This window comes from Symphalangus syndactylus, chromosome 7 (genome assembly GCF_028878055.3).
Source record: "Symphalangus syndactylus isolate Jambi chromosome 7, NHGRI_mSymSyn1-v2.1_pri, whole genome shotgun sequence".
NCBI classification, from domain to species: Eukaryota; Metazoa; Chordata; class Mammalia; order Primates; family Hylobatidae; genus Symphalangus; species Symphalangus syndactylus.
In genome coordinates, this window is record NC_072429.2 from 91684343 (window position 1) to 91708929 (window position 24587).

Consider the following 24587-nt stretch of genomic DNA (forward strand, 5'->3'; position numbering starts at 1 on the left):
TATTATACCTTACCAAGGGAAGCTTCATACATTAATGTAAAATATTTTGAAAATGTCACGTAAAATCTATTATAGAAATACAAGATGTTACCAATGATTTTTCTCTAGCAGGATATACCAGAGGGGAATCGCCTCCAACAGAAATGGAATTGTAGTTTCTAGCCCCCCTTGCTGGACAATCAATGTAAAAACATCAGTTTCTCAGGCTTCCAGCTGCACAGCAGATGTTAGTGGGAGAGAAGGTTGGGGCAGTGCAAACTGGTTTGGCTCACCCGTCAGAATCCTTGTTCACAACCTCATTTCAAGAGATCTCACTGGGTTCCCATTTCGGCTGAGAGTATTTAGAGGGAAAGACTGCCCTGTCTCCCTTCCAAGTAGAGAAAAATAATAATAATAAAGCTCATCAGAAACCAATAGTATATTCCAATTTTTTTAAGTGAGCCATGGCATTTTTATAACTTGTCTGTGAAATTTCATAACCATTCTGAAACACAACCTCTACTGGGGTAGCAGTCCTAACACAGAAGAGGGAAGGGGATGGAAGGTAGTCACATCTAACCAGAACAACAGGGATCATTCGAGTCAGCAGAACGTAATTACTGGGATGGAAATGGTGGCCGGTACAGTGGGCTTTAGTCACTCACATGAGCTTATGAGAAGTACCATCCGATCTTTGATAATGACACTGACACGCTCAGAAAGAGAGACCAATGTAGGATGCTTTTAACAGGGGCTCTCCTCTCTTCTCTGCCACCTTCTTACATGTCTAAAAGAGGTTAGTGAACCGAACCTTTGAAGGACATTTTGAAGGCAGCAGACACAGCTTGAATGTTGGGTGGTTGTTTTTTAATGGACTTGTCAGCAGCCATTCTCATTTGCAATAGAATTCCCTTTCTCTCCTACCCTTTCTCAGGTTTGTGTTTTCCCAGTGCTGTTACAATGCTGAATAATTTACAAGGATAGAAAAAGAAAACTGTCACTATCACAGTCCCAGGGCTCTCCACTCACTCATCTGTCACATGGTCAAATGTCACTGGTGCCATTATTTGTGAGGGGTGAGATTAACACCACATAGCTACTTGCCTTGTTTCTTGATCTATTGTTAATGGTACTGAACTCCAAATGTATTTTTTAGAAGAGCTGGTTGCCATTTCCGCAACAAATATCCCACCTAAGGAAATCCAAATAACTGACCTCCCCATTCCATCTCACCCTTTCATCTGTCTTCATCTGTTTCTTCTTACCTGGCATTTCCACCCACAGCATAAAAATACAATCTAGTTAGAACTATATTCGGAAGAAATGCCAGCATTCAAAGTGATCCCAGTCATGTTGGTTCTGTTCCTTATTAGGAGAGAGAGAGAAAAAAAGGCCATCCTGGTTGCAATAATAAAGAGTCACAGTGAATCACAGAAGGAGCCGACAAAAGATCCCCTGCACACAGATGGCACTTTGCAGAAGGGAAATCAGGGGCACGGCACTCAGGGGAATTACCAAAGTGCAGAAATGTGAGGATCAACATTTTTTTTCTTTATTAAGAGGGTAAAATACCAGTATTGATTATATAAAAGAAAAAGAAAAAAATTATGAAATACTAATAATCATCTAGTTTTAATGTAATAAAGAAAATAAACATTACATAGGTAGATGCTGACATTAACCCATGAAAATTTATTGCTGTGTTCTGAGCATGGAAGAACTCCCATCCCTGATTGAAGACCAGGCTCTCCAAAGAATGACGAAATGTGTTAAAATTCCTATCTATTGGTGTCTCAAGTGCGAATATGCAGAAATAATAACGATAGCTCATGTCAATCAAGTACTTAGTAAATGCTTTAAATGTGCCATTACTGTTAACACTCATAAAGATTGCTACTATTAGTACCCCCATTTTACAGATAAGAGAACTGAGGCACAAAATGTTTAAGTAAATGATCCAAGTAAGTGGTAGTGAACCTGAGACTGGTCATAGAGTAAGACACTAAACTTCCATTTGAAAAATGTGTATCTACACACTACTGAAGAATTGAGGGAAGATTGAAAAATTTAATTCACTCTTATGAGCTTGGGTCAGGTTAACAGCCTTACAAAGCCTACACCATTTGTTTCTGCCTCTCCTTGTTTGAGTGCCAATTGACTGAATTTAATTCTTAAGAATTAACTTGCTCCTGTCCTGTTGAGTGAGCTAATTTGAAACGACTAGAATTTATTTGCTTCCTACTCTTTTTCATGACATGTGATTGGATCTCGGCTCTGGTTCATTAACAGGCAAGCTACAGGCACAAGTTATCCTGTCCCAACTTGGCTTCTCATCCTTGAGGGTTTCTTTGTGTTTCCTTTTGGTTTGCTTTGGGGAAAACCCTGATGTCTTATCTCAGGTGATACCTTAGAAGGGTAGATAAAAACACAGAGCAGCTCTGATCCCATTAGCTGCCTTAAAAGGGCAGGGAGGAATTGAGGAGATCTGCTATCTTATTCACTGCTAACAGATAAGTGCTCTTGGAGAGCTGCAAAGGCAAAATCCCCAAGGAACCTACAATAACGACACCTGGGTCATCTTGTGGAGCGATGCCAGCTGAAACCCAGAGGCTGTTTCTGTGAACATATAAAATGACCTGGAGAATCCAACTTCACCCTGAACACACTGATCACTTTTTCCAAATGTCAAATGAAAACCTGAAATTTCAAGGTAAAGATCTGGAAACTTCTCTTAGTTACAGGGACAGAGATTGGCAATAATGCAACATCTGGGATGTTATCAGGTCCATGAGCAAAGGGATGCTGCATGTGGAAGGAGATTTCAGTGAGCAGATTCAGCACATAGATAGTCATTTTCTCCAACTGATTTCTATTTGTGCTGGTGGTGACGCCAAGTCATCAGATCTGATGGAAAATTATCACTCTGTAGGCACAACTAGTGGTGGATACAGGTGCTTTGGAATTAAACAATGGCTAGATTTGTGTTTCCTTCACACTGAACCAATCTTTTCTAATTCCAGATACTTAGAATACAAAAGGAAAAAAAAAAAAAAAACCTTAAAAAAAGTGGTTGTTCAAAGTTGTTATAGGAAACTACTAATGGTTACCATTAAAGGTTTTTTAAAACGTAGGTATTTTTGGAGGAAAATTGAACCCATTCTTGCAAAAGCAACAACTGCCGAAAACAAAGTTTATAAATTGCACTGTGATCCCTGACCCCTTGAATGACAAAAAGAGGCAACATAAGGCTTCTTGTATAGGCTCACTTAAGAATAAACTTTTGCAATATTGTTGCCCAATAAAATACTACTGTCATTAAACCTCAAGAGAAAACGTGATTTGAGAAAGCTGTAAGGGCTCTTCGTAGAGAAAATTCCAAGAGCACTGAATGGCCATGAGGTCTTCCTTCAACTTCCAAAATTTCTCTTACTTCAAAGTTTCTGACGAAGTTCCCTTAGCATTCTTCATGGGACTGGCTTTTATATTTTCTAGGCCAATAAACATGCCTTGATAGAAAAACAATTAAGGGGAAATATTAAAGAATTTATGTTGAAAGTCATTTCAAAAGATTCATTATCTGGCTTCATTGTCTGCCAGAATCTTAACTTTCTGAGCCCTTTATTGTGTAAATAATTCTTTACTTCACCAAGGAAATCCACAAAAATTGTCAGTGAAAGCCAAACACATAGATTCATTCATTCATTCATTCATTCAACCAACAAACGATTATCATCGCAGATAGGACATGCCAGTCACTCTGCTACACCCAAGTGATCAAAAGGATAAGATACATGTCTAACTTCAAGAGGTTTTTATTCTACTGGGAGAAAAGGACATACAAACTGAAAAATAAAACATGTTATGTAAAATAATAGAACCAGTGCCAGAGTATTATGGATAATACCAGACTCAAGATTTTCTGTGGTTTTTTTTTTTTTTTTTTTTGGCCTGGACTGGGCCACTTGCCTTTGCATAATATAACCAGGGGTATCATTTTAAAAATGAATATAACCATTTCTGTAGAAACCTCTACTTTCAGAGTGGAAGTTTTAAAGTATATTAACATATTTATGTGTGACAATGAATGTGGCCTATTAACAGCAGAATTAATCATTCATTAAAGCAAACTTGAAAAGAATGCTCACTTAATAACATACTTTTATTATATAAAGTTACATCATTCATAACTTTTTAACATTTATACTCACCTTCATACACATTAGTGAGGTTGTAATGCATATTTGATTTCTTAATTCAGGCATCAGCAAGCTACCCTCAGCCTACTCAGGTGTGCAAACATTTTTGATCAAAGAAGGTCTTAGTAAAAATAGGATCTTGAAGGTAATGATAAGTATTACCAAAAAACAATTTGGGAACAACTGAATTGTACACTTTGTAGGACCCTTATAAAAGGTCTGTGCTGTGGTCTGAATGTTTATATTGGCTCCTTTTGCCTTTCCACCGTGTGAGGATGCAGGAAGAAGACACCATTTACAAATCAGTGAGTGAGCCCTCACCACACAATAAATCTACAGGAGACTTGATCTTAGACTTTTTAGCCTCCAGAACTGTGAGCAAGGAATTTCTATTGTTTTTAATTACCCAGCCTAAGGCATTTTGTTATACAGGCTCAAATGGTCTAAGAGAGTCTGTCTATATTCATATACACATATGTATAATATACAGGCACATTGATACTGACCCTAAGAATCATAAAGATCAATCTTACATAGATGCTGTCAGCATAGGTCTCAGATCCTTCAATGTAGCCTCGATTCCAGGTATTCTCTCCGATTTTCAGACTGTGCCAGAAAATGTGTCCATATTTGGAGTTTTAATATGTATGTATTACTTTGTTTTAGAAAATATTATTGATTTTTAAATTATTGTTACTAAAGTAATAGGCATTCCAAGAGAGCAAGCTTCAGTTCATGGTCATTAATTGTGCAGTAGGATTATGTGGAACAAGATGGGAATTATATATAGCATTGGTAACATGTGTTCCTAGAAATTCATTAACACATGGATTTTTGAAATATGAAAACAGCAATCTGCTTGAAGGTTTTCATAGTAGTCAAAGATCAGTATGGACATTTGCAAGCCTTCCCAAAGATGGCTGGACAAAATAAAGGGAGTGAACGTTATTGTTTTCTTTTACTGGAAGATTTCTTTTGTCTGATTAGTAATATGGATACTGTGAGCTTCTGAAAGAAAAAAAATCTTTCCAAACAGATGGAATTCATTTAAATAAGAAAAGTAAGAGGAGTGCAGACAGAAGTGCAATGGCTCTTGCTATTATCATATGAAAGTACTGTCTAGATCATATGACTAACAGCCAAGCCAGCCAGCCATGATGTCCCATGTTATAATAGTCCACTGCTGAACATTTCACATGGACCATGTGTGGAGTTTTTAAACCTTTCTGACTTTTATGAAATACTGCATTACTATTATTGGTGTTATTATAGTTATCACCTTACTTCATATTATGTTTCTTCTGACAAACTTTAAATTATCATACAGATGTTAATATCCACCGTTCAACAAAGCACATGCACCACATACTTGTAAAATAAGCTCCATGTGTTTAAGGTTGCAATGAACCTCTTTTCTTTAACCAGCACTATCACTCAGTAACAGAGCTAGCCATCTCCATGTATGTATGTGTGTATGTGTGTATGCATCCATAATAATGGATTAGGACTCTTTCATTGCAAAAGAAGAGGAATCAAGTTTATTTAACTTTAGAAAGAAAGGGATATTGCTAATTAAGACACAAAGACATCCTATGTCTGAATCTGAGCATCTTCTTTGAAAATCTGCTTACTCATTCTTTCTCTTTTGACTGTCTTTCTTTGCCTTCCAGCAACATGTGGATTTATGATGACATCCTATAGCTTCTGGGTTTAGGCTTTGTCATTCAACAAACCAACTTAGACTGGACTCCTCTTTTCATCCCAATTTGAAAATGCCTGGAAAAAGAGTTTGATTGTATGAGCTAGGTCAAACAAAGTTATTGGACTTCTAATCCAATAACTTTGGTCAAGGGGGTAGGATCCAGAAAAAATATGGCTCCTGAGGTTGCCAGGCATGTAAATAAGAGAAGCATTGAAGAGTCAAAAGGCATCTTTATAAGCTAAGCAGACTATTCCAAATGTTACAGTCATAAATAACTAGTAATGTATGGCAATTTATATTTTACAAAGATGCATATGTATTTTCAAATTTTATCTCATTTGATCCTCACAACACCCTTCAGTAGACGTAGATATCATTATTCTTATATTTCAGATGAGGAAACAGAAAGTACAAAGACTTAGAGACACAGCTGGACTACGAAGGAGCTACTACCAAACCTCAGGTTTTCTGATTCGAAATTCAGCACTCTTCTTCCTGTTCTATGGGAACAGTAGTTTCCGATTTTGTCAGAGTATGAATAAAACTTGAAAACAGGTTTCTGATCTTTTTTTTTTTCCTAAAACAGGACCTCTATTTTCTTTCCTGAGAAGGTTCCCCTCCCCACACTCTGACCAAATGTAACTGGGGTTCCTCCAGTGATTGTCCCACATGTGGTCACAGGCAATTTACCAACAAGATTTACCATGAAGAGTCTGCTTTATTCAACTTTTCCTGCCATTGCTTTCTTCATTAATTCCACTGCCACTGATGGGCTCTGAAGACACTCATTGTTGCCTCCATAGGCAGAGACCATCCTCGGGTAGCAGATATTCTTTCCAAAGGAGCTGTGTCTGCTGTTTCCAGAACTGCCTTCTTTGAAGTTGCAGAGCCATGCTGAGATTCCTGTGTATGAGGTAATGGCCTTCCATGCCTCTCATCACACCATTTCACCTGTGCCGTGATGCAGCTCTGCTTGAGCCCAGTCTCACCAGGTGTGTCAAGTGTAAATTTCCTCTTTTAATTCTGACCTCTCTCTTAATAGCATTTCCAATAAAGTAAAAGAGAACATATAGACAGGAAACACGATCCTGGACATCCCTGGCACCTCTCTGTCTCTCCCATGCACTACTTTTCTTTCATTCATTCGTCGCCCTTTCATGTATTTATTCACCCAGAGAATGATTCTTGTTTAGTGCTTACCATATGCCTTGTGTCGAGAGACACAGTGGTCAACTGGAGAGTCAAGGTTTCTCCCCTCATTGGGCTCACTTCTAGTTAAGAGAGGGGAGGGAAAACAAACACATGAGCAAATAAAGAGAATGATTTCTGATAGGAAGAAAATATATCAGGGTATTGGGGATGTTAGTATCTAGTGAGGTAAAGGGGAAACTTAGATGGGCCTCTTTTGAAGAATTGACCATCTATAACTCCAATTTATGTAAAACGTATCATTTTTGCAAAGAGAGGCAAGTGGAAAACTTCAGGCCCAGGAAAGAATGAGTATAAAGACTTTGAAGAGGAAATAGCTTGGTGTCTTTGAGGAAAAAGAAGACTAGAGTCTTAGGAGAGTAGCAAGAGGTAAGGTCAGAAAGGTAGAGAGAAACTAGGTCATGGAGAGTTTTGTAGTCTACAGAAAGAAAGTTAAATCTTACCGTAAGTGCAATGAAAAAACACCAAAAGTTTTTCGGCAGATAGCATAACAGTTTTAAATGATCATTATGGCTGTTGTAGGGAAAATAAAACATTGGCATTAAGAAAACCCTATTCCTTCCTTCCTTATACCATAAATAAATGAATAAAGAAAGAGGTTTGATTGGCTCTTGGTCTGCAGGCTGTACAGGAAGCATGGTGCCAGCATCTCCTCAGCTTCTGGAGAGGTCTCAGAGAGCTTTTACTCATGGTGGAAGGTGAAGCAGGAATAAGCACATTACATGGTCAGAGTAGGAGCAAGAGCAGAGGGGAGGTGCCACACACTTTTAAATGACCAAATGTCATGAGAACTCACTATCACAAAGACAGCACCAAGGGCATGGTGCTAAACCATTCATGGTGCTAAACCACTGCCATGATCCAATCACCTCCTACCAGACCCCACTTCCATCACTGGGGATTACAATTTGACATGAAAGTTAGAGGGGACACATATGCAAACTACGTCAATGTGGGATCCTAAAAGCCTCTAAGTTTAGTCTGTAGCCTATTGTCATTGGGAAGTCTTGGAGGTTTTAAAACAATGGTGAGTACTCAGACTTGTATTTTAGAAAGATCACTGTGGCTGCAGTGCATAAAATAACTTGAAGGAAGGCAAGGATACCAGTTAGGTGTTGGTTGTATTAAAGATCCAGAACAGATAAGATGGTGACTTGAACAAAATATGGTGACAGTAGATGGATTGCAGAGATATTAAAGAAAAAAAAATTAACCAGAGCTAGTGATTAATTGGATGTGGGGGTGGGAGAAAAGAGAGTGGGCTCTATAATATTAAAACACCACACCTCCATAAATTTTACACAATGACAATATGTAGAGTTTTAATACCATTCTGATTGTTATTAATTACCATTATTGGCATCATTATTCTTATCACTTCATATTTTATTATCTTGCTGGGACTAGATGAATTCATGTTATTTAGAGAGACAGCATGATATAGTGAAAAGTGCAGGGTCTTGGGAGACAAAAGAAAGATTGTTATGCAATGACGCCTTGATCCTGTAGTAGCAAGTGAATTTGGGCAAGATGTATGACTTCTCCAAGACTGTTTTCTCACCTTTTAAATGAACATAGCAATTTCTCCTCTGCTGGTGAAACAGGGGAAGTTTATGCTAAGTGTCTGACTTAGTGCTTCATTGCTTGACATACAGTGGTTGCCCAATTAATGGTCGCTATTATTATTACATTCATATAGCACTTAATTTGACAAGCCAAATGACCATTTAGTTGGTTATTTTTCAGAGCAATTTTTTGAAATAATGGAGAAGATAATGAAAATGGATGAAGCTATTAAGGCAGGTGAGTGATAGAGGGATTCATATTGTAGCTTCTACCCTAGTCTACCATGGGTATTACAGAGAAATAATCATATATATTTAAGTTCAACAGTCTATGTGCAGGGTATTCTGCCTATGCATAGCAGATCATTTTGCAAAGGATGTAAGACTCTAATTTTTCCACAATTAGGCAGGTTGTTAATGGATATTTTATAAATTTTTAAAGACAAGTTTCATTGTCAAGGAAGTTTAAGAAATGCTGGGATTTGTTAAACCAGTTCCTTTTCTGCAGAATTTACCAAAGCTTTAAATATTCTGAAGTGTGCTATAAATCTCCAAGAAGGGAGATAAGATGCAGCATCTTCCAAACTTATTTGATGATGGAACTCTTTTGAGACTAGTTTTCCACAGAACACGCATTTGGGAAATTTTGCAGCAGACTGTATTTTCTTGAATATCTGCATCTTGTATGCATCCTGTCTCTACCCTACTTTAGAAATAGCCACCATATCTGAGCAACACAGTAAAAAGATCTTTTTTCATGACTCAGGAAAACAGAATCTTAAAAGCACCCAAATCTAAGGACCTGATTTTAAAAATTACTTGACATTGATTGTCAGAAGAAAAAAAAGAAACAATAAAATTCATGGAAAGTACTGAAAAGTTAACCATTCCCATTTTATTTTTATGAGTATATAAAATAAGATAAATAATGCCTATGGGTAACAAGATTGTATATCAATTTAAGGTACAAAAAAACTTTTTCACATATGTATTTAGACCAAATGGAAGCTATGAAGATGCCAAAACAATAAATACTCATCTTTAAAAGTGTGCATCTATATATCTTTCTTAATTATTTATTTGGAATGTATCAGATAGATAAGGATATAGTCTTATATATATCTGCTAATTACAGCAGTGTACATAGAATTCTGGAATATCACAGAAATCAGAGTAAACTAAGCAATACTACCCAGAAAAAAAGAAAAAAAGCAGTCAATAGTTGGCTATTAAATATTATTTTCAAGTAATACTAGTTTTAACATCAAATTTAATATCTGTAGTTCACAAAGGATTAAAGAGGCCAGTCTAGTTAAACACTCTAACTCATGCCCCATCCCAGAATACCTCTGAATGTAGTCTCACTTTCCTTGGCCAACCTCACTGAAAAGGCTGAATGGCCTTATGCTTGATCCTGGGCACTTTAAGGTATGGTTTTCTAGGTTGTTCTGTGCCTTTATTAGCCTATTGGTCATCTTAGTTTTGATTTGGGGATTTCAGTGTATGACCAGCATATTTTCAATTGATTCCTTTACATGCTTTATGGAATTAATTTTTCTTCCCAGGAACAGAATTATAATGAACCCTTCATTGCTCCGAAATCATGGTGTTACAACATGCTAGCTACATATTTCTAGAAAGATAATGGCTCCACGTAGCCCACTCACTTGTTTTTGTTGTTTTTCTTTTTCACTCTTGTAGCAAGTCTTTGTGTCAATTTTCAGAAGTATATGTACTGTACATTAGATTCTGTCCAACAAGCTCTCCCTGTGCAGTGATCCCTCGTATCATTGCTACAAATTGTCAGTGCCCCAGTGAAATGAAGATATTGATTTCTCCATAACTCCCTTCACCACCTCCATAGGAGGCTCTTTCTGTGGATGCAGAAAACGCATTAAAACCCCATGCTGTCATGAGGTAGATTAATGCCCTTGTGTCACAGCTCTCCTTGGAAACTGCATCAAACACCAAGCATTAGAACTGAATTAGGAGCCACGGAGACTTTTGAGCATCTCAAGATTGCCACTCTCTTCTCTCCCAGGTGAACAATAGATCCATTTGCAAATAGAGTCATGAAAATGAAAATGCCTGGGGACAGGAACGCACAGATGCCCTTGGGTCAGGTCCTCACACACTAAGCAGAGTGGACAGTCATGTGGATAGTGAATTAGGCAGCATAATCAAACTGGGTAAGAAAGGCAGAGAACTGGAGATGTCAGATCTCTGAAAATGCTTTCGAAATATAACACAATAAAACGATGTATAAGAAAAGAACTGACTTACCTGAGTGACTTCTTGTCGCATCAGAGGTTCCATTGTCCTGAAACTTTATCTAATACCTGCTTCCTGATCTCAGCTTTCTGGAATAACAGCTTTTGCTACTTCCTGGCTAAACCTTCATTACTTGCTTGTTATTCCTTGAAACTGATTTTCACTCAGGGCTGCCTGATAAACCTCTCAGTTGAGCTTATTACCTGCCTTTGTATTTTTATTAGTAATTTATCATGTCCCTAATTTTAGACCAGAACCCTTTAAGCAGACTTGGCATTTCTGCCACCATATAAACCATTTCTCTCTGCTTTCCTTATAATAAAAAGAGCTTCTCCTTCTATACTGAGAGACAGTGTCCATTCTTTCCTTTTAGAACAGAAATAAGGCTGGGTACAGTGGCTAATGGCTATAAGCCCAACGCTTTGGGTGGTCAAGGTGGGAGGACTGCTTGAGCCCGGGAGTTCAAGGTCAGCCTGGGAAACATAGGGAGACCCTGTCTCTACAAAATAATAATAATAATAATAATAATAAATTAGCTGGGTGTGGTGATATGCTCCTGTGGTCCCAGCTACTTGGGAGGCTGAGGTAGGAAGATCACTTAAACTGGGGAGGTTGAGACTGTAGTTATAGCACCACTATACTCCAGCCTAGGTGACAGATGAGACCCTATCTCAAAAGCGAACAAACAAAGAATAAAAATAACTTATTTTTAAGGACTATATTTGAGTAGCACAGTCCATAGATGATGATAATGACCATGAAAATCCCAATTATCTTATTCATTAAAATAAAAACGTCAAAATAATTTTAATTATGTGGACATCAAATACTTCAAAGCAATTGATTATTTTGTTCTTATTTATTCTGGTATTTTATTAAAGTAATACGGGCATGTGGTGAAACATCAAATAAGGCAAAAAGATTTGGAATGAAAAGTGAGTTTCTCCCTTTTACTATAGCCCCACCTCATCCTGGCCCATTCCCTCATCCATGTCCCCGAGCCAATAACATATGATTTCGGGGAGCTTTAGTTCCTTTGGGGTTTTTGCCAATCCCTTTAAATGATGAATTCCATCTGTAGTTTCCTTATTATTGACCTCAGGATTCATCTATTGGCCATGTGTTATGATAACCAGGGGAAGCCTACTTACGCCACACAGATCCATTACTTCTTTCTCATTTTTAATCCAAAAAACTACAGCTGTATTCCCAGTTCCTTTGAGGTTACCTCTGATTCCATCAATGTTTTCCAATTTTGAATCGCACAATTATAAGTTATTCTAAATCTTCAAATGTGACAAAGGATATTTTTTCTTATTTGTATATATTTGTCTTAGAATGAAATTTTATTTTTGGCAATCGCAACATTTCAGGACAACTTTTGAAGCATACCTATAATTGCATTACAACATGGAATGTGAGTAAATAAAATTGAAGCTTGATTAAAATGAGGGCTGGAATGCAAAAGTTAAATAAAGAGCTTAAATGGTGAAAAAAACAAATTGGATTTCTAAACTTACTTTCACTTTGATCATTGAAGGTGTTATATATTACATTTTGATAGCTCAGAGAGTGACTCAAGTGGTAAATTTATAGAGTATCATTCCATTTAAATGAACAGCAGGATGTATTTGCAGAAACAGATTAATGTTTCTTGGAAATTTATTAACACCTGCTTGTTTTTCTACACTCCCGTTGCTATGTGGTTTTTCTATCTATCATATGTAAATTCCATTCTTATTTTTTAAAATAAAAGGTAATTAAACTGAAAAATCTGTTTCACACATTACAGCTAGTGAGGAGTGTAGTAAAATGTAGTCTGTGCCACATTGTTAAGAAGGATGATGAGGCATTTTGGAAAGCCTGAGCGTGGAACCCAAGAGGGCGGCAGAAAACGATTGTTTCTTCTTTCTCACTCACTATTAAGTAGGTACTTCATTGGCTACATCTACCCAAATTGAAAAGAAGAATTCTCCCATGGAGTTTGCCACCTCCACAGCGGCTGACAAGGAAGGTTTTGGAGATATTCAAAAATCAGCGTGATGAGGTGGGAAGGAGTGAGAAGGGGTTTCTCTCCCAAGCACCTAAATGACCCAGCATTCCCCTGGGAGTACAGAACAGACCCTGCTGGACCTGGGTACCCATCTCTCTGCCACCTTGATTACTATCATGTTCTTGGTACCAGATATGCAATCAGGCACAGCCTCACTCCAGTTAACAGATTAATGCCTGGTCTTTGTTTACTCTCACAATCCTTAGGACAGTGGGGGTGGGAGTTGTCTCACTATGAACTTCTGGAAATTCTTAATTCTCAAATCAAGAGCAGAATATAGTTCAACTTTTTTTGGTGATGCCTTCCTGAATCTTTAACATTGGAAGTGGAATATACAATTTCATCCCTCTACATTTTATGTTACCCTTAAATTTACCTGGGATCTTTTCTTTCTCTCTTAAAATGAAATTAAATAAACAATTTAAGGTCAGAGACCCCCCTTTAAAATCTTGGTCTAAAGAGGCTACTTGTGTAATTGAAGGTGTATATTGTCTGCACCGATTTTTTTTGAAAGGACATTGTTTGACCTAAACCTAAACACACTATACAATATGGTACATGGTATGATGCCAACCTATGACATACAGATAAGTCAAGAAGGCTGAACTCTTTAAAGCTTCCACAATCCTATTTTATAATTAGTTATTCTCCTTTTAGGTTTGGATACAAAAGATGAGTTTGTAACCGAACAGTCAATACTTTGAAGTGGATGAAAAATCTAGAGTCTGAGAAACCCAGCATGTTGTTCAGAGCAGGCAATACAGATGGAAGCCAAATGAATTAAACTAGACCAGGTACCAGATAAATCAAGAGCCAGGAGCCAGGTATTAAAGGCAGATCAGGCAGAAATTTAGCATCATGATTAAATGATAATCCCCACCCTGTCTAACCTAGATCTTCATGACTCCAAAGCCCACACTATGCCTCTCCTTAACCTTGCAGTTAAACACTTGCAAGAGATTAACTACAAATGTTTTTCCTTCTGCTGATTTTGCTGGGTGTTCTATTCACAACAACAACAAAATGCAATTGTAAATGCTGCATTATGGACCCAAGTGAATGAGAAATACTTTAGTTAATGTAATAAGCTGGGTGGTTTGCAGCCTTGACATTTCTCAGCATTGCTAGAAGCGCTTGCTTTGGAACTCATGGAATCTGAAAGGGCCACCCACAAAACAGCTCTTCTAGGAGAATCACACAGCAGTAGTCAGGACCCTCCTGAAGTTCTCACAGCTTTGAAACCTGACAGCTGCCCTCATTTCCTGCAACTGCTGAATACTGAATACATACTGAGCACCTCCTATCCAGCATGCTCCCTCCACTCCTTCCACCCCTCCTTCCTCTTTCTTTCTCTCTTTTTTTTTTTCTGAGACAGAGTCTTGCTCTGTCACCCAGGCTGCCTTGCTCACCCTAGTTCTATACTCATTCTTGCAAATATAAATTATAATATTAATTTTGGGGTGGCAAGGATCCTCATTCTCTGACAGTATGTTTCTAAATGTGTGTTCTGAGATCTCATGCACAGGGTCTATCTCCACTTTGCACATGTCTTCTCTTCACTGCTGTCCACACTAACATGGGTTCCTTCCCTTCTAGTTGCTTTTGGAAGCCCTTATATGCATATTGATGTCTGAGGATTAGATCTGCTTCTAGATTCATAGAAATGGATTCCTTTCCTTAAAAAATTCCAGTTATTGTTTCTGCATGATTTCTAGGAGTTTAAAGAAGAGATGGTGAATTTTGCAGCCAAATTCATAAGAGAAATTCTACAAAAGTTATTTCAAAGGGAAAATATTCAGGACTTGTGAATGAATGGGGGAAAGGAACAAAAAAGTAAGCAAGAAAAAAAAAGAGGCATGTTGAATTAGTGTTAACTATGAGTAATAATTATTTTCTTCATATTTTATTAACTAATTCATTTACAATTGGCATGAAATGATAAGTAGGAATTTTTCCTCACTTATTCTTTTGCATGTAAAATCTGTTTCAATATTACTGGTATTTTACCTAAAAAGAAACTGAAGATGACAAGGGGCTAATACCCAGAATACACAAGGAACTTAAATAATTCAACAGCCAAAAAAACATATAATCCAACACAAACAAACAAATAAAAAGTGGGGACATGAATAGAGATTTCTCAAAAGAAGACAGACAAATGGCCGGCAGGTATTTGAAAAAATACTCAGCATCACTAATCATCAGGGAAATGCAAATCAAAACCACAACGAGATATCATCTCACCCCAGTTAGAATGGCTATTATCAAAAAGACAAGAAATAGCAACTGCTGGCAAGGATGCAGAGAAAAGGGAATGATTTTGGGGTAGGAATGTAAATTAGTACGGGCATTATAAAAAATAATATGGTGGTTTCTCAAAAAACTAAAAAGGGAACTATCATACAATCTGGCAATCCCACTACTGGGTATTTACCCAAAGGAAAGGAAATCAGTATATCAAAGGAATACCTGCACCTCCGTGTTTACTGCAGCACCATTCACAATAGCCAAGATATGGAATCAACCTAAAGGTCTGCCAATGGATGCATGGATAAAGAAAACGAGATAGATATACACAAGGGAATACTATTTAGCCATAAAAAAATCCTACCATCTACAGCAACTTAGATGGAATTAGAGGTCATTATGGTAAGTGAAATAAGCCAGGTATAGAAAGACAAATATCACATGTTCTCATTCATATGTGGAAGCTTAAAGTAGATCTAAAGGTAGAGAGTAGAGGCTTGGGGATGGTGGGGAGGGGGATGAAGAAAGGTTGGTAAATGGGCACAAACACAGAGTTAGATAGAAGGAGCAAGTTCTGGTGTTCAATAGCACAGTAGCATGACTGTAGTTAGCAAACATTTTTTGTGTATCTCAAAATAACTAGAAGAAAAGATTTAAGTATCTCAACACAAAGAAATAATAAATAATTGAAATGGTGGATATCCTAAATATCCTCATTTGATCACTATATATTATATGCATGTATCAAAATATCACATCTGCCATAAATATGCACAATTATTGTTCATCAATAAAAATATTTTAATAAATTAACTTAATTTTTTAAAAAAGAAGCTGAAGACATAAGTTAACAGAGATGATAGTGCCTGTGCTCACCATACTCCACTAACTTTCAAACTCTTTCATTTATAAAAATGTCATATAAAATGGAAATATGTTCTTCAAAGAAATATTTACTATCTATAGTTTACCAAAAACTGTTCAAGCTTCCCAGAATAGCCAACTGAATGGTCATAATTTACTGGTCCATCTGTATTTCACACTATTTCCATTAATTATTTGAAACACTTCCTGATATCCTGCCAGATACCATTCTCCCTGCCATGTGCCCAAGCTGGTAGCAAACTGAGTATCCACTGTGTTCAATGTACTTGTTCTGCCCCTGGGCAGATGTTGATACCACCCTTGCATCTTTCTATGACCTCCCAACATTTTCCACACTGCCTGATAAAATAGTGCCCATTCTTCAAGGCCCGTTTCAAAGTCCATTTTCTGCAAAAGTCTCTGCTGAGCCTCCCCTTACTGTCAATTCAAAGGATCACCTTTGTAAAATATTAGTTGCATGGGAAATATTTCAATAATTTGATGAATAATCTGAATACAAATAAGCGTTTGAAGACATATGACTTGCGATTAGATCCAAGAAAGCTTGGAGAGATTTGTAAATCTTTTGTATGGTTGTGGCAGCTGATACCAGAATAGAAAATAACTCTTTGAGGAATGCAGTGTAGGAGTAAAAAGCACAGGGGCTATAGCCGGAGGAAACACAGTGATCTACCCCAAGACTCAGGTAGGCATACAGATATTGACATCAGATATTCAGGAATGAAAGAGTCAAGAGCACTGCAGGTGTTATTGTCCTGGTCTGATCATAGTGATGAACATATTTTTCTTTGTAGGTGGCTATTTGGAATGCTCTTTCTCATTATAATAATATTTTATATTAAAAATCACAGCATCAGTACAACTCATAATGGCACTTTTTCTTCAAGACTGCTTCTAAGTTCATGCATGAAGTCTGGAGGAGCCACTTAAAACCTGAAGATTTTGCCATGATAATCACCAAGGAGACTAATGCCTGGGTATCATTTGAGGAAGGAAATAAGAAAGCTTTATTCAGTTTGGAATATCATGATATGTTAGAAAAAAGAACATTTAGGTGATTGTTCACATTCTCTTTCTCCTCCTTTAAGCTCCAAGAAGAACTCCATCTCTGCCTGATTAATTTCTAAGGTTTTATTGTGTAGAATTGGGGTAATAGATGACAGGCACAATATAAAATCTTGATCTGATTGATCCATACTGGAAAGGACAGAGTTATTAATAGGTAAGACCAGGAGATGGGGATAGGGCGGTAATAAGAAAAGCAGTATCTAGTATGTGCTGTGTTTGAGGGAGAGTTTGGAAGAGTTTTGAGACAGAAGGAGGGATATTTGGTTAGCCACCATGACATGATTTCCAAAGATTCAGATAATACATGGATGAAGGAATTTTTTAAATTTTTTTAAATTTTGAATTCAGGAGGTACATGTGCAGATTTGTTAAAAGTGTAGTTTGCGTGATGCTAAGGTTTGGGCCGCTATTAAACCTCTTGTCCAAATAGTGAACATAGTATCCAGTAGAAGTTTTTCAGCCCTTGCCCTCTTTCTTTCGGAGTCCCCAGTGTCTATTGTTCCCATTTTTATGTCCCTGTGGACCCAATGTTTAGCTCCCGCTTGTAAGTAGGAACACCTTTGAAACAAGTAATAAAAAACCTACTAACCAAAAAAGTCCTGGGCCAGATGGATTCACAGCTGAATTCTACCAGACATACAAACAAGAGCTGGTACCAATCCTACTGAAATTATTCCAAATAATTGAGGAGGAGGGAAACCTCCTTAACTCATCTATGAAACCAGTAACATCCTGATACCAAAACCTGGCAAAGACACAACAAAAAAAAAGAAAAAGGCAAGCCAATAGCCCTGATGAACATAGACACAAAAATCCTCAACAAAATACTAGCAAATAGAGTCAAGCAGCACATCAAAAAAGTTAATTCATCATGATCAAGTGGGCTTTATTCCTGGGATGCAAGGTTAGTACAACGTACACATATCAATACATGTGATTCACCACATAAGTAGAATTAAAAACAAAAACCATATGATCATCTCAGTAGACACTGAAAAAACATTTGATAATATCCAACATCCCTTCATGATAAAAACCCTCAACAAACCAGGTATTGAAGGAACATACCTCAAAATAATAAGAGCCATCTATGATGAATCCACAGCCAACGTCATACTAAATGGGCAAAAGCTGGAAGTATTCCCCTTGAGAAGTGAAGGGAATTTTAAGAGAATTTTTGCTGTTTGTTATTAAGGAAACTTTTATTTTGTCTGTTTTGTAGTGACTGTGCTATTTGGATTACTTTTAAAATCCTTTTGGATGTCAAAACTATTTTTTTCTTTCCTGAATGTGACAGTAGATGTGCCAGTTTCATAGCAGTTCCATTTAGGTTGTTGTGTTTGGGTTAATGGAGATATATAAATGCGGAAATGTCTTATAGACATTTAGAGATATATGATCTGAGTTTAGATCAGAGAAGGCTTGGAGAGATTTATAAATCTTTTGTATGGTTGTGGCAGCTGACACTAGGGGAAGAAAGAGCTCTTTGAGGAATATAGTACAGGAGCAAAAAGCACAGGGGCTGAAGCTTAAAGAAATGCAGTGATCTACACCAAGACTTGGTTAGACATACAGATACTGACATTAGATACTTAGGAATGAAAAGGTAAGGTGCCCTGTGGTTAGCTGAATAGGAATTTCAACAAAGTAGGCTTAATAAGAGTGACTGAGAAATGCAATCTTACCAAAATAAACTGAATATTTGGAGTATGATATCAAAGAAACAGGATGTGAGCAAGGAAACAGAAAAACCATAGGCAAGCAATGTGATAGTCTTTAAAGAGGAGAGTGGTGCCAATAGAAAGTGGCTACCAGCTACTTACCCGAATAGAGCAACTCTGTTTACCTGAATAAAGTAACAACTGGCATAGCTGTGTCAAGCTTTGTGTGGAAGATCTTTAAGGGGCAACTTATTGAAATGAGGGTAGGGAAAATGGAGGCTACGTCAGGACCTGGGGACACAAGATATTCATCAGCCGAAATGGCAGATTAAGGGCCTCTGAAACTCCACTTCCCTGTAAAAACAATGAGAACACTGGCAAAAATGGGCATAATCAACTGTTTCAGAAACCTGGAAAGTAATCAAAGACTTGCAAAAATCTGAGGAGTATTTATTCAAGGATCTGGGAAGACCTGCTGTCCCTTACTCAACTCAGGATTTCTCTGAGTTTCTCTCTGGAAGCACTAACACTATCAGGGTACAATAGGGGCTCTGCTCTGTGTTTCATAATAACCACATCCACTGAGTCCCCAGCTACATCTCTGAATCTTTCCCTGAAAGGGGTTTTACTTGCGTCCAAATAAAAGAGCTCAGGAGAGTACAAATTCTATGAACTATGATAATGTAATCCAGAATAAAGAATGGGTGGGGGTGAGATGGGGATTTGTTTGTACAGAATAAACAAATTTGAAGAAATATACTTTATAACAAAAAAATTTAATTTAATGTTTCCTATGAAGTTAATTCTACCCTAAGAGTTTTCTAATCTTTGAAGACCCACTCAAACCCAATTTTTATGACTATTAAAATTCCAGAGTTGCATTAGATATTAATATACTATTTTCCCCAAAATGTATAAGTTACTTTATATTTTTATAAAGTGTGTTCCCATGCAGGATTTTTTAAACCTCATGAAATTTCTTTGAGGAAGGTGATATGATTTCCATTTTAAAGGTGAGCAAAATAACGTTCAAGGAGATCATGGAATTTGCCTAAGGTCTCCAAGCCAGAGAATGCTAACCAGATCATTCTCAACATCTGCTCCTCAAATTTTTTGCCTCCTTTTGTTCCTCCTCCCTTTCCTTCTTTTTAAATATTTTAAATATTTTTTATTTTAAATATTTTAAATATTTAAATATTAAGGTTTAAGAGGCATGCATTCATAACCATCACTCAGGTCAAGAAATAAAACATTACCAGAGCCTCAGAGGTCCCTTGCTGTCAATCTCTCAATCATTACCCTCTCACTCTCCCCAAAGATAGCTACTATCTATGTATATTGCAATACCCCCTTTACCTCTTTACCACCTAAGCATTCATTCCTAAAGACTGTGTATTTGTACTTGATATACATAGAATCACTATATATGTCTGTATATGTACCTTACACACACACACATACAGGTTGAGTATATCTTAGCCTAAATGCTTGAGACCAGAAGTATTTCAGATTTTTTGCAAGTTTTGGAATATTTGCATTATACTTATTGGTTGAGCATCCCAAATTTGAAAGTCTGAAATCTAAAATGCTTCAATGAGCATTTCCTTTAAGCATTATATTGGAACGCAAAAAGTTTTGGATTTTGGAGCATTTTGATTTCAGATTTTGGGATTTGGGATGCTTAAACTCTGTGTGTGTGTGTGTGTGTGTGTGTATGCCTGCATGTGTGTATGTACACATACATATATAGTTTGAGTCTGACATTTTTCACTCAAACTATGCTTTATCCATAGTTTAGCTGTAGCCAAATTTTGTATTTTTCTTGCTGTATACCATCTGGTGGTATATGTGATACATAAATATATCACAATTGACATATCCATTACTGATAGATATTTGGATTGTTTTCAGTTTTTAGCTATTTCCAATAGCTACTATGAACATATTTCTATGTGTCTCATGGTGCACCTATGCACATATTTCTATTGAGTGTATACCTAGAAATAGAACACTGGGTCACTAAGTACACACGGCTTGAACTTTGGTAGAAAATGCCAACCATTTTGTGTACCCTCTTTAGTAAGTGCCTGTAACAGTTGCTTCCCCATTTTTCTACTTGGTTGTATTTTTCTTATGAGTTTATAGTCTTAATTGGCTTGGACCACTATAACAAAACACCATAGACTGGGTGGCTTAAATAACAGACATTTATTTCCAACAGTTCTGGAGGCAGGGAAGTAAAAGACCAAGGTTGCAGCTTGTTCAGTGAGGGCTCTCTTCCTCACAAGACAGAGAGAGAGAACCTCTGGGCTCTCTTCTTTTTATAAGGACACTGATCCAAGCATCTCACCTCCCTACTCATGACCTCATCCAAACCTAATTACAAACCAAAGATCTCACCTCCAAATCTATCACACTGGGGACTAAAACTTCAACATATAAATTTGGGAAGGACACAAACATTCAGTGACTAAAAAGGAGGGGTTTTTGAAAAAAAAATTCTGGTTTTCAGCTCTTTATTGGTTATGTGTGACAAATAGCTTATCTTATACTATTCTTCCTTTTTTTCTTAATGGTGATAAACACAAATTCTTAGTTGTATTAATTTTCAAATAAGTATGTTCTATGTATTATTTAAGAAATAGTTCTTTGTCTTGGGACAATCAAGATATATTCCTAAATCAACTCACAGAAGGTTTGCAATTTAGTCTTTCACATTTAAATCTAAAATTCATCTAGAATTTTTATTTTGTTGTCTACCATGTGAGATGTGGGTTCCAAATAGATATCCAATTGTCTCAGGACATATTTAAAAGACTGCAATGCCATCGTTTACGAAAGGCAGAGTGTCTTCATATATGTAGGTATGTTTCTGGACTCTCTATTCTGATATATTGGTTTATTTATTTTTCTGTACCAATATCTCACTGTTGTAATTATTGTAGCTTTATAACAAGTCTCGATATCTGATTATGTAGATCTTCTAACTCTGTTCTTCTGCAATATTGCTTTCGCTATTTTTGGCCCTTAGCATATTCATATGCAAATAGAGGATTCGTTTCTCAATTTTCACAAACTACATATACACACACAAGAAACTTAATGAGATTTTGTTTGTGATAGTATTAAATCTATAGGTCAATTTGGAAAAAATTGGTATCTATACAACGTGAGTCTTCTAATGCATGAATACGATATTTTCCTCCACTTATGTAGGTACTCATTTGCTTGATAATTTTTGCTAGTTTTGTATATTTGGATCTTACACATTTTTAAAAGCATTTTGTGTTTAACTCTAGAAATTTAATAATTTGATACTATTGTAAAGTGTCACAGAAATTAAGAATTTAAAATTTTATTTTTCCAAATGTTCAGTACTGGTATGTAGAAGAACAATTCATTTTTGTATGTAGACATATAACCAGCAAACTTGCTAACCTTATTAATTCTAATATTGAATGTAGACTTATTTCTATGTACACAACTATGTAATCTGTGATAATGAAGATTTTAATTATTTTTAATCAAGCTTGGTATTAGTTTTGTAAATGCTTTGATCATTATCCCTTCAAAAATTTCAACTGTTCCATTTTCTTTATCTTTCTTTTCTTGGACTATGGTTACTCATATTAGACTTTCTCCCTATATTCTCTTATGTCTCATATCCTTTCTTTTCTAATTTCCATCATCTGTTTCTCCATTTTTCAGTTTGAATATTTTCTTCTGATTTATCTCGTAGTTCACCAATCCTCTGTTCTGTGGCATCAAATATGTTGTTAAATCCATCAACTGAGTTCTTTATTTAGGTAATTTTAAATTTTCTAAAATTCTCTAGTTCTTTTTTAAAACTTACATATCCTTTTATTATAGTTTCTAGTTCTCAATTTTTCACTTTAACTTCTTTGAATTTCAGATTTTCTATCTTTGCTTAAATTTTAGACTAGTTATTAAACCAAACTAGAACAGTTGGTTTGAATTAACCAGAACCCCTCATTATTAGAATCAGAAGTCAGCCATCCTTAAACTTCTTATCTTTTCACATCTGCCATCTTTTAGACACATGCCTGCCATTCTGGACCTTAAATATGGATAGGAAAATATGGTGCATGGCCATCAAGCATTAAGGCTGAGCGTGGTGGCTCATGCCTGTAATTCCAGCACTTTGGGAGGCTGAGGTGGGCAGGTCACCTGAGGTCAGGAGTTCGAGACCAGCCTGGCCACCAAGGTGAAACCTCGTCTCTACTAAAAATACAAAAAAATTAGCCAGGCATGGTGGTGGACGCCTGTAATCCCAGCTAGTCAGGAGGCTGAGGCAGGAGAATCGCTTGAACCCAGGAGGCAGAGGTTGCAGTGAGCCGAGACTGTGCCATTGTACTCCAGCCTGGGCCACAAGAGTGAAACTCCGTCTCAAAAAAAAAAAAAAAAAGAGAAAAACAAAAAAGCAGTTACAGGGCAATATGAGACAATCAGTCATTAAATGAAAGATACAGACTTTTAAGTACTTTGGAAGTCAAGAAAAGGTGATATATGTATATAGCTGAGAGGACATATAGGGCTTAGGAAAGCACACAGGAGAGAAGGAGGCCAGAGGCCATCTGAGTTGAGAAGGCCGGATGAGGGTAAATATAAAGCCCAGGCCAAAAAGTGCAGTGAGCGTGGATGGTTGCTGGACTGGTAGAAAAGGGAAATATGATTTGGAGTTGAAGACACCATTTTAAGGAAAACCTTAAAAGTTAAATGGAGGTGTTTTGTGTTTTATTTTGAAAACAGCACCAGGCTGTGATGTTTTTAACATGATTAAGCAAGTCTGGGTTACATGCTTGCCCCTAAAGCTGAATGGGGAGGTCAGTCGCACTTTAACCAACTGTCCTGAGAGTGGAAAAGGGCCAGAATTGCCAGATTCACCAAATGAAGATACAAGTCGCCCAGTTAAACTTTAATTCAGATAAACAATTAATAATGTGTTAGTATAAGTATGTCCTCTGCAATATTTGGGACATATTTACATTAACGTATTATCTATTAATTTTGTGAACTCAGATTTAACTAGGAGTCCTATATTTTATCTGCAATTCTAAAGTGGGTGCTTCCGTTAAGGAAAATTGGGATGCTATCATACAAAGGGGAATAGATGCTCAGCAATCTAAAATGCAAAAATGCAAATATCTGCCAAGAATAGGCTAGGGAAGAAGCTAATAAATCTCTGTCCTTTTGAAACTCTACCATCTGAGGTATTGAAGACCCTCTTCAGTATAAACAAGTAACATGCTGACAACATGCCAATTTGCAATCCTAATTTTTAAAACATTTGGAGAGAACATGAATTATTCCAAAATTTGTCAAGACAATTTGTTCACTTACAAAGTTACTTTCTTCTTCCCCAATTATTAAACAGCTTTATTTCCATAAACCTGAATGCTCCAGGAGGTTTTAATGAAAATAAGTGGAACAATCTTCAAGATGTCCATCTAAGGAAAGAAATAATTCATGAAGTATTAAAGAATCAGAAGCGTGTCACCACTCAAAGATTCCTCAGGTAGAAGTTAGAAGAAAATCTGATTATTATGATCTCTTTTATCCAGATCTGACTCCTGATCTACAAAACAAAATTTTGTTTGGGCCATTCACATAGTTCAACTTGCAAAATTAAATTTCAAGTCCACATAATGATTGGAAAAATAGAAGGTTTACAAGTTGTGTGACTATAGCACACTTGAAAAATATTCCATAACAAAGATATTTTGCAGAGGG

At 36.7% G+C, this 24587-nt stretch overlaps 1 protein-coding gene across 1 annotated transcript in view; it reads right to left on the reverse strand.

Annotated features, from left to right (window-relative positions):
* Positions 1 to 6429: 6429 nt before the first annotated feature.
* LOC129485881 (putative uncharacterized protein LINC02906) overlaps positions 6430 to 24587 on the reverse strand; it is a 32029-nt gene continuing 13871 nt past the window's right edge. The window contains exons 2-3 of the mRNA XM_055284886.1: positions 7078 to 7148; positions 6430 to 6828 (exon numbers count right to left, since the gene is read on the reverse strand). Of these exons, the coding sequence (XP_055140861.1) occupies positions 6628 to 6828; positions 7078 to 7148 (272 nt within the window). The 3' untranslated portion in view covers positions 6430 to 6627. The remainder of the gene's footprint in view (positions 6829 to 7077; positions 7149 to 24587) is intronic.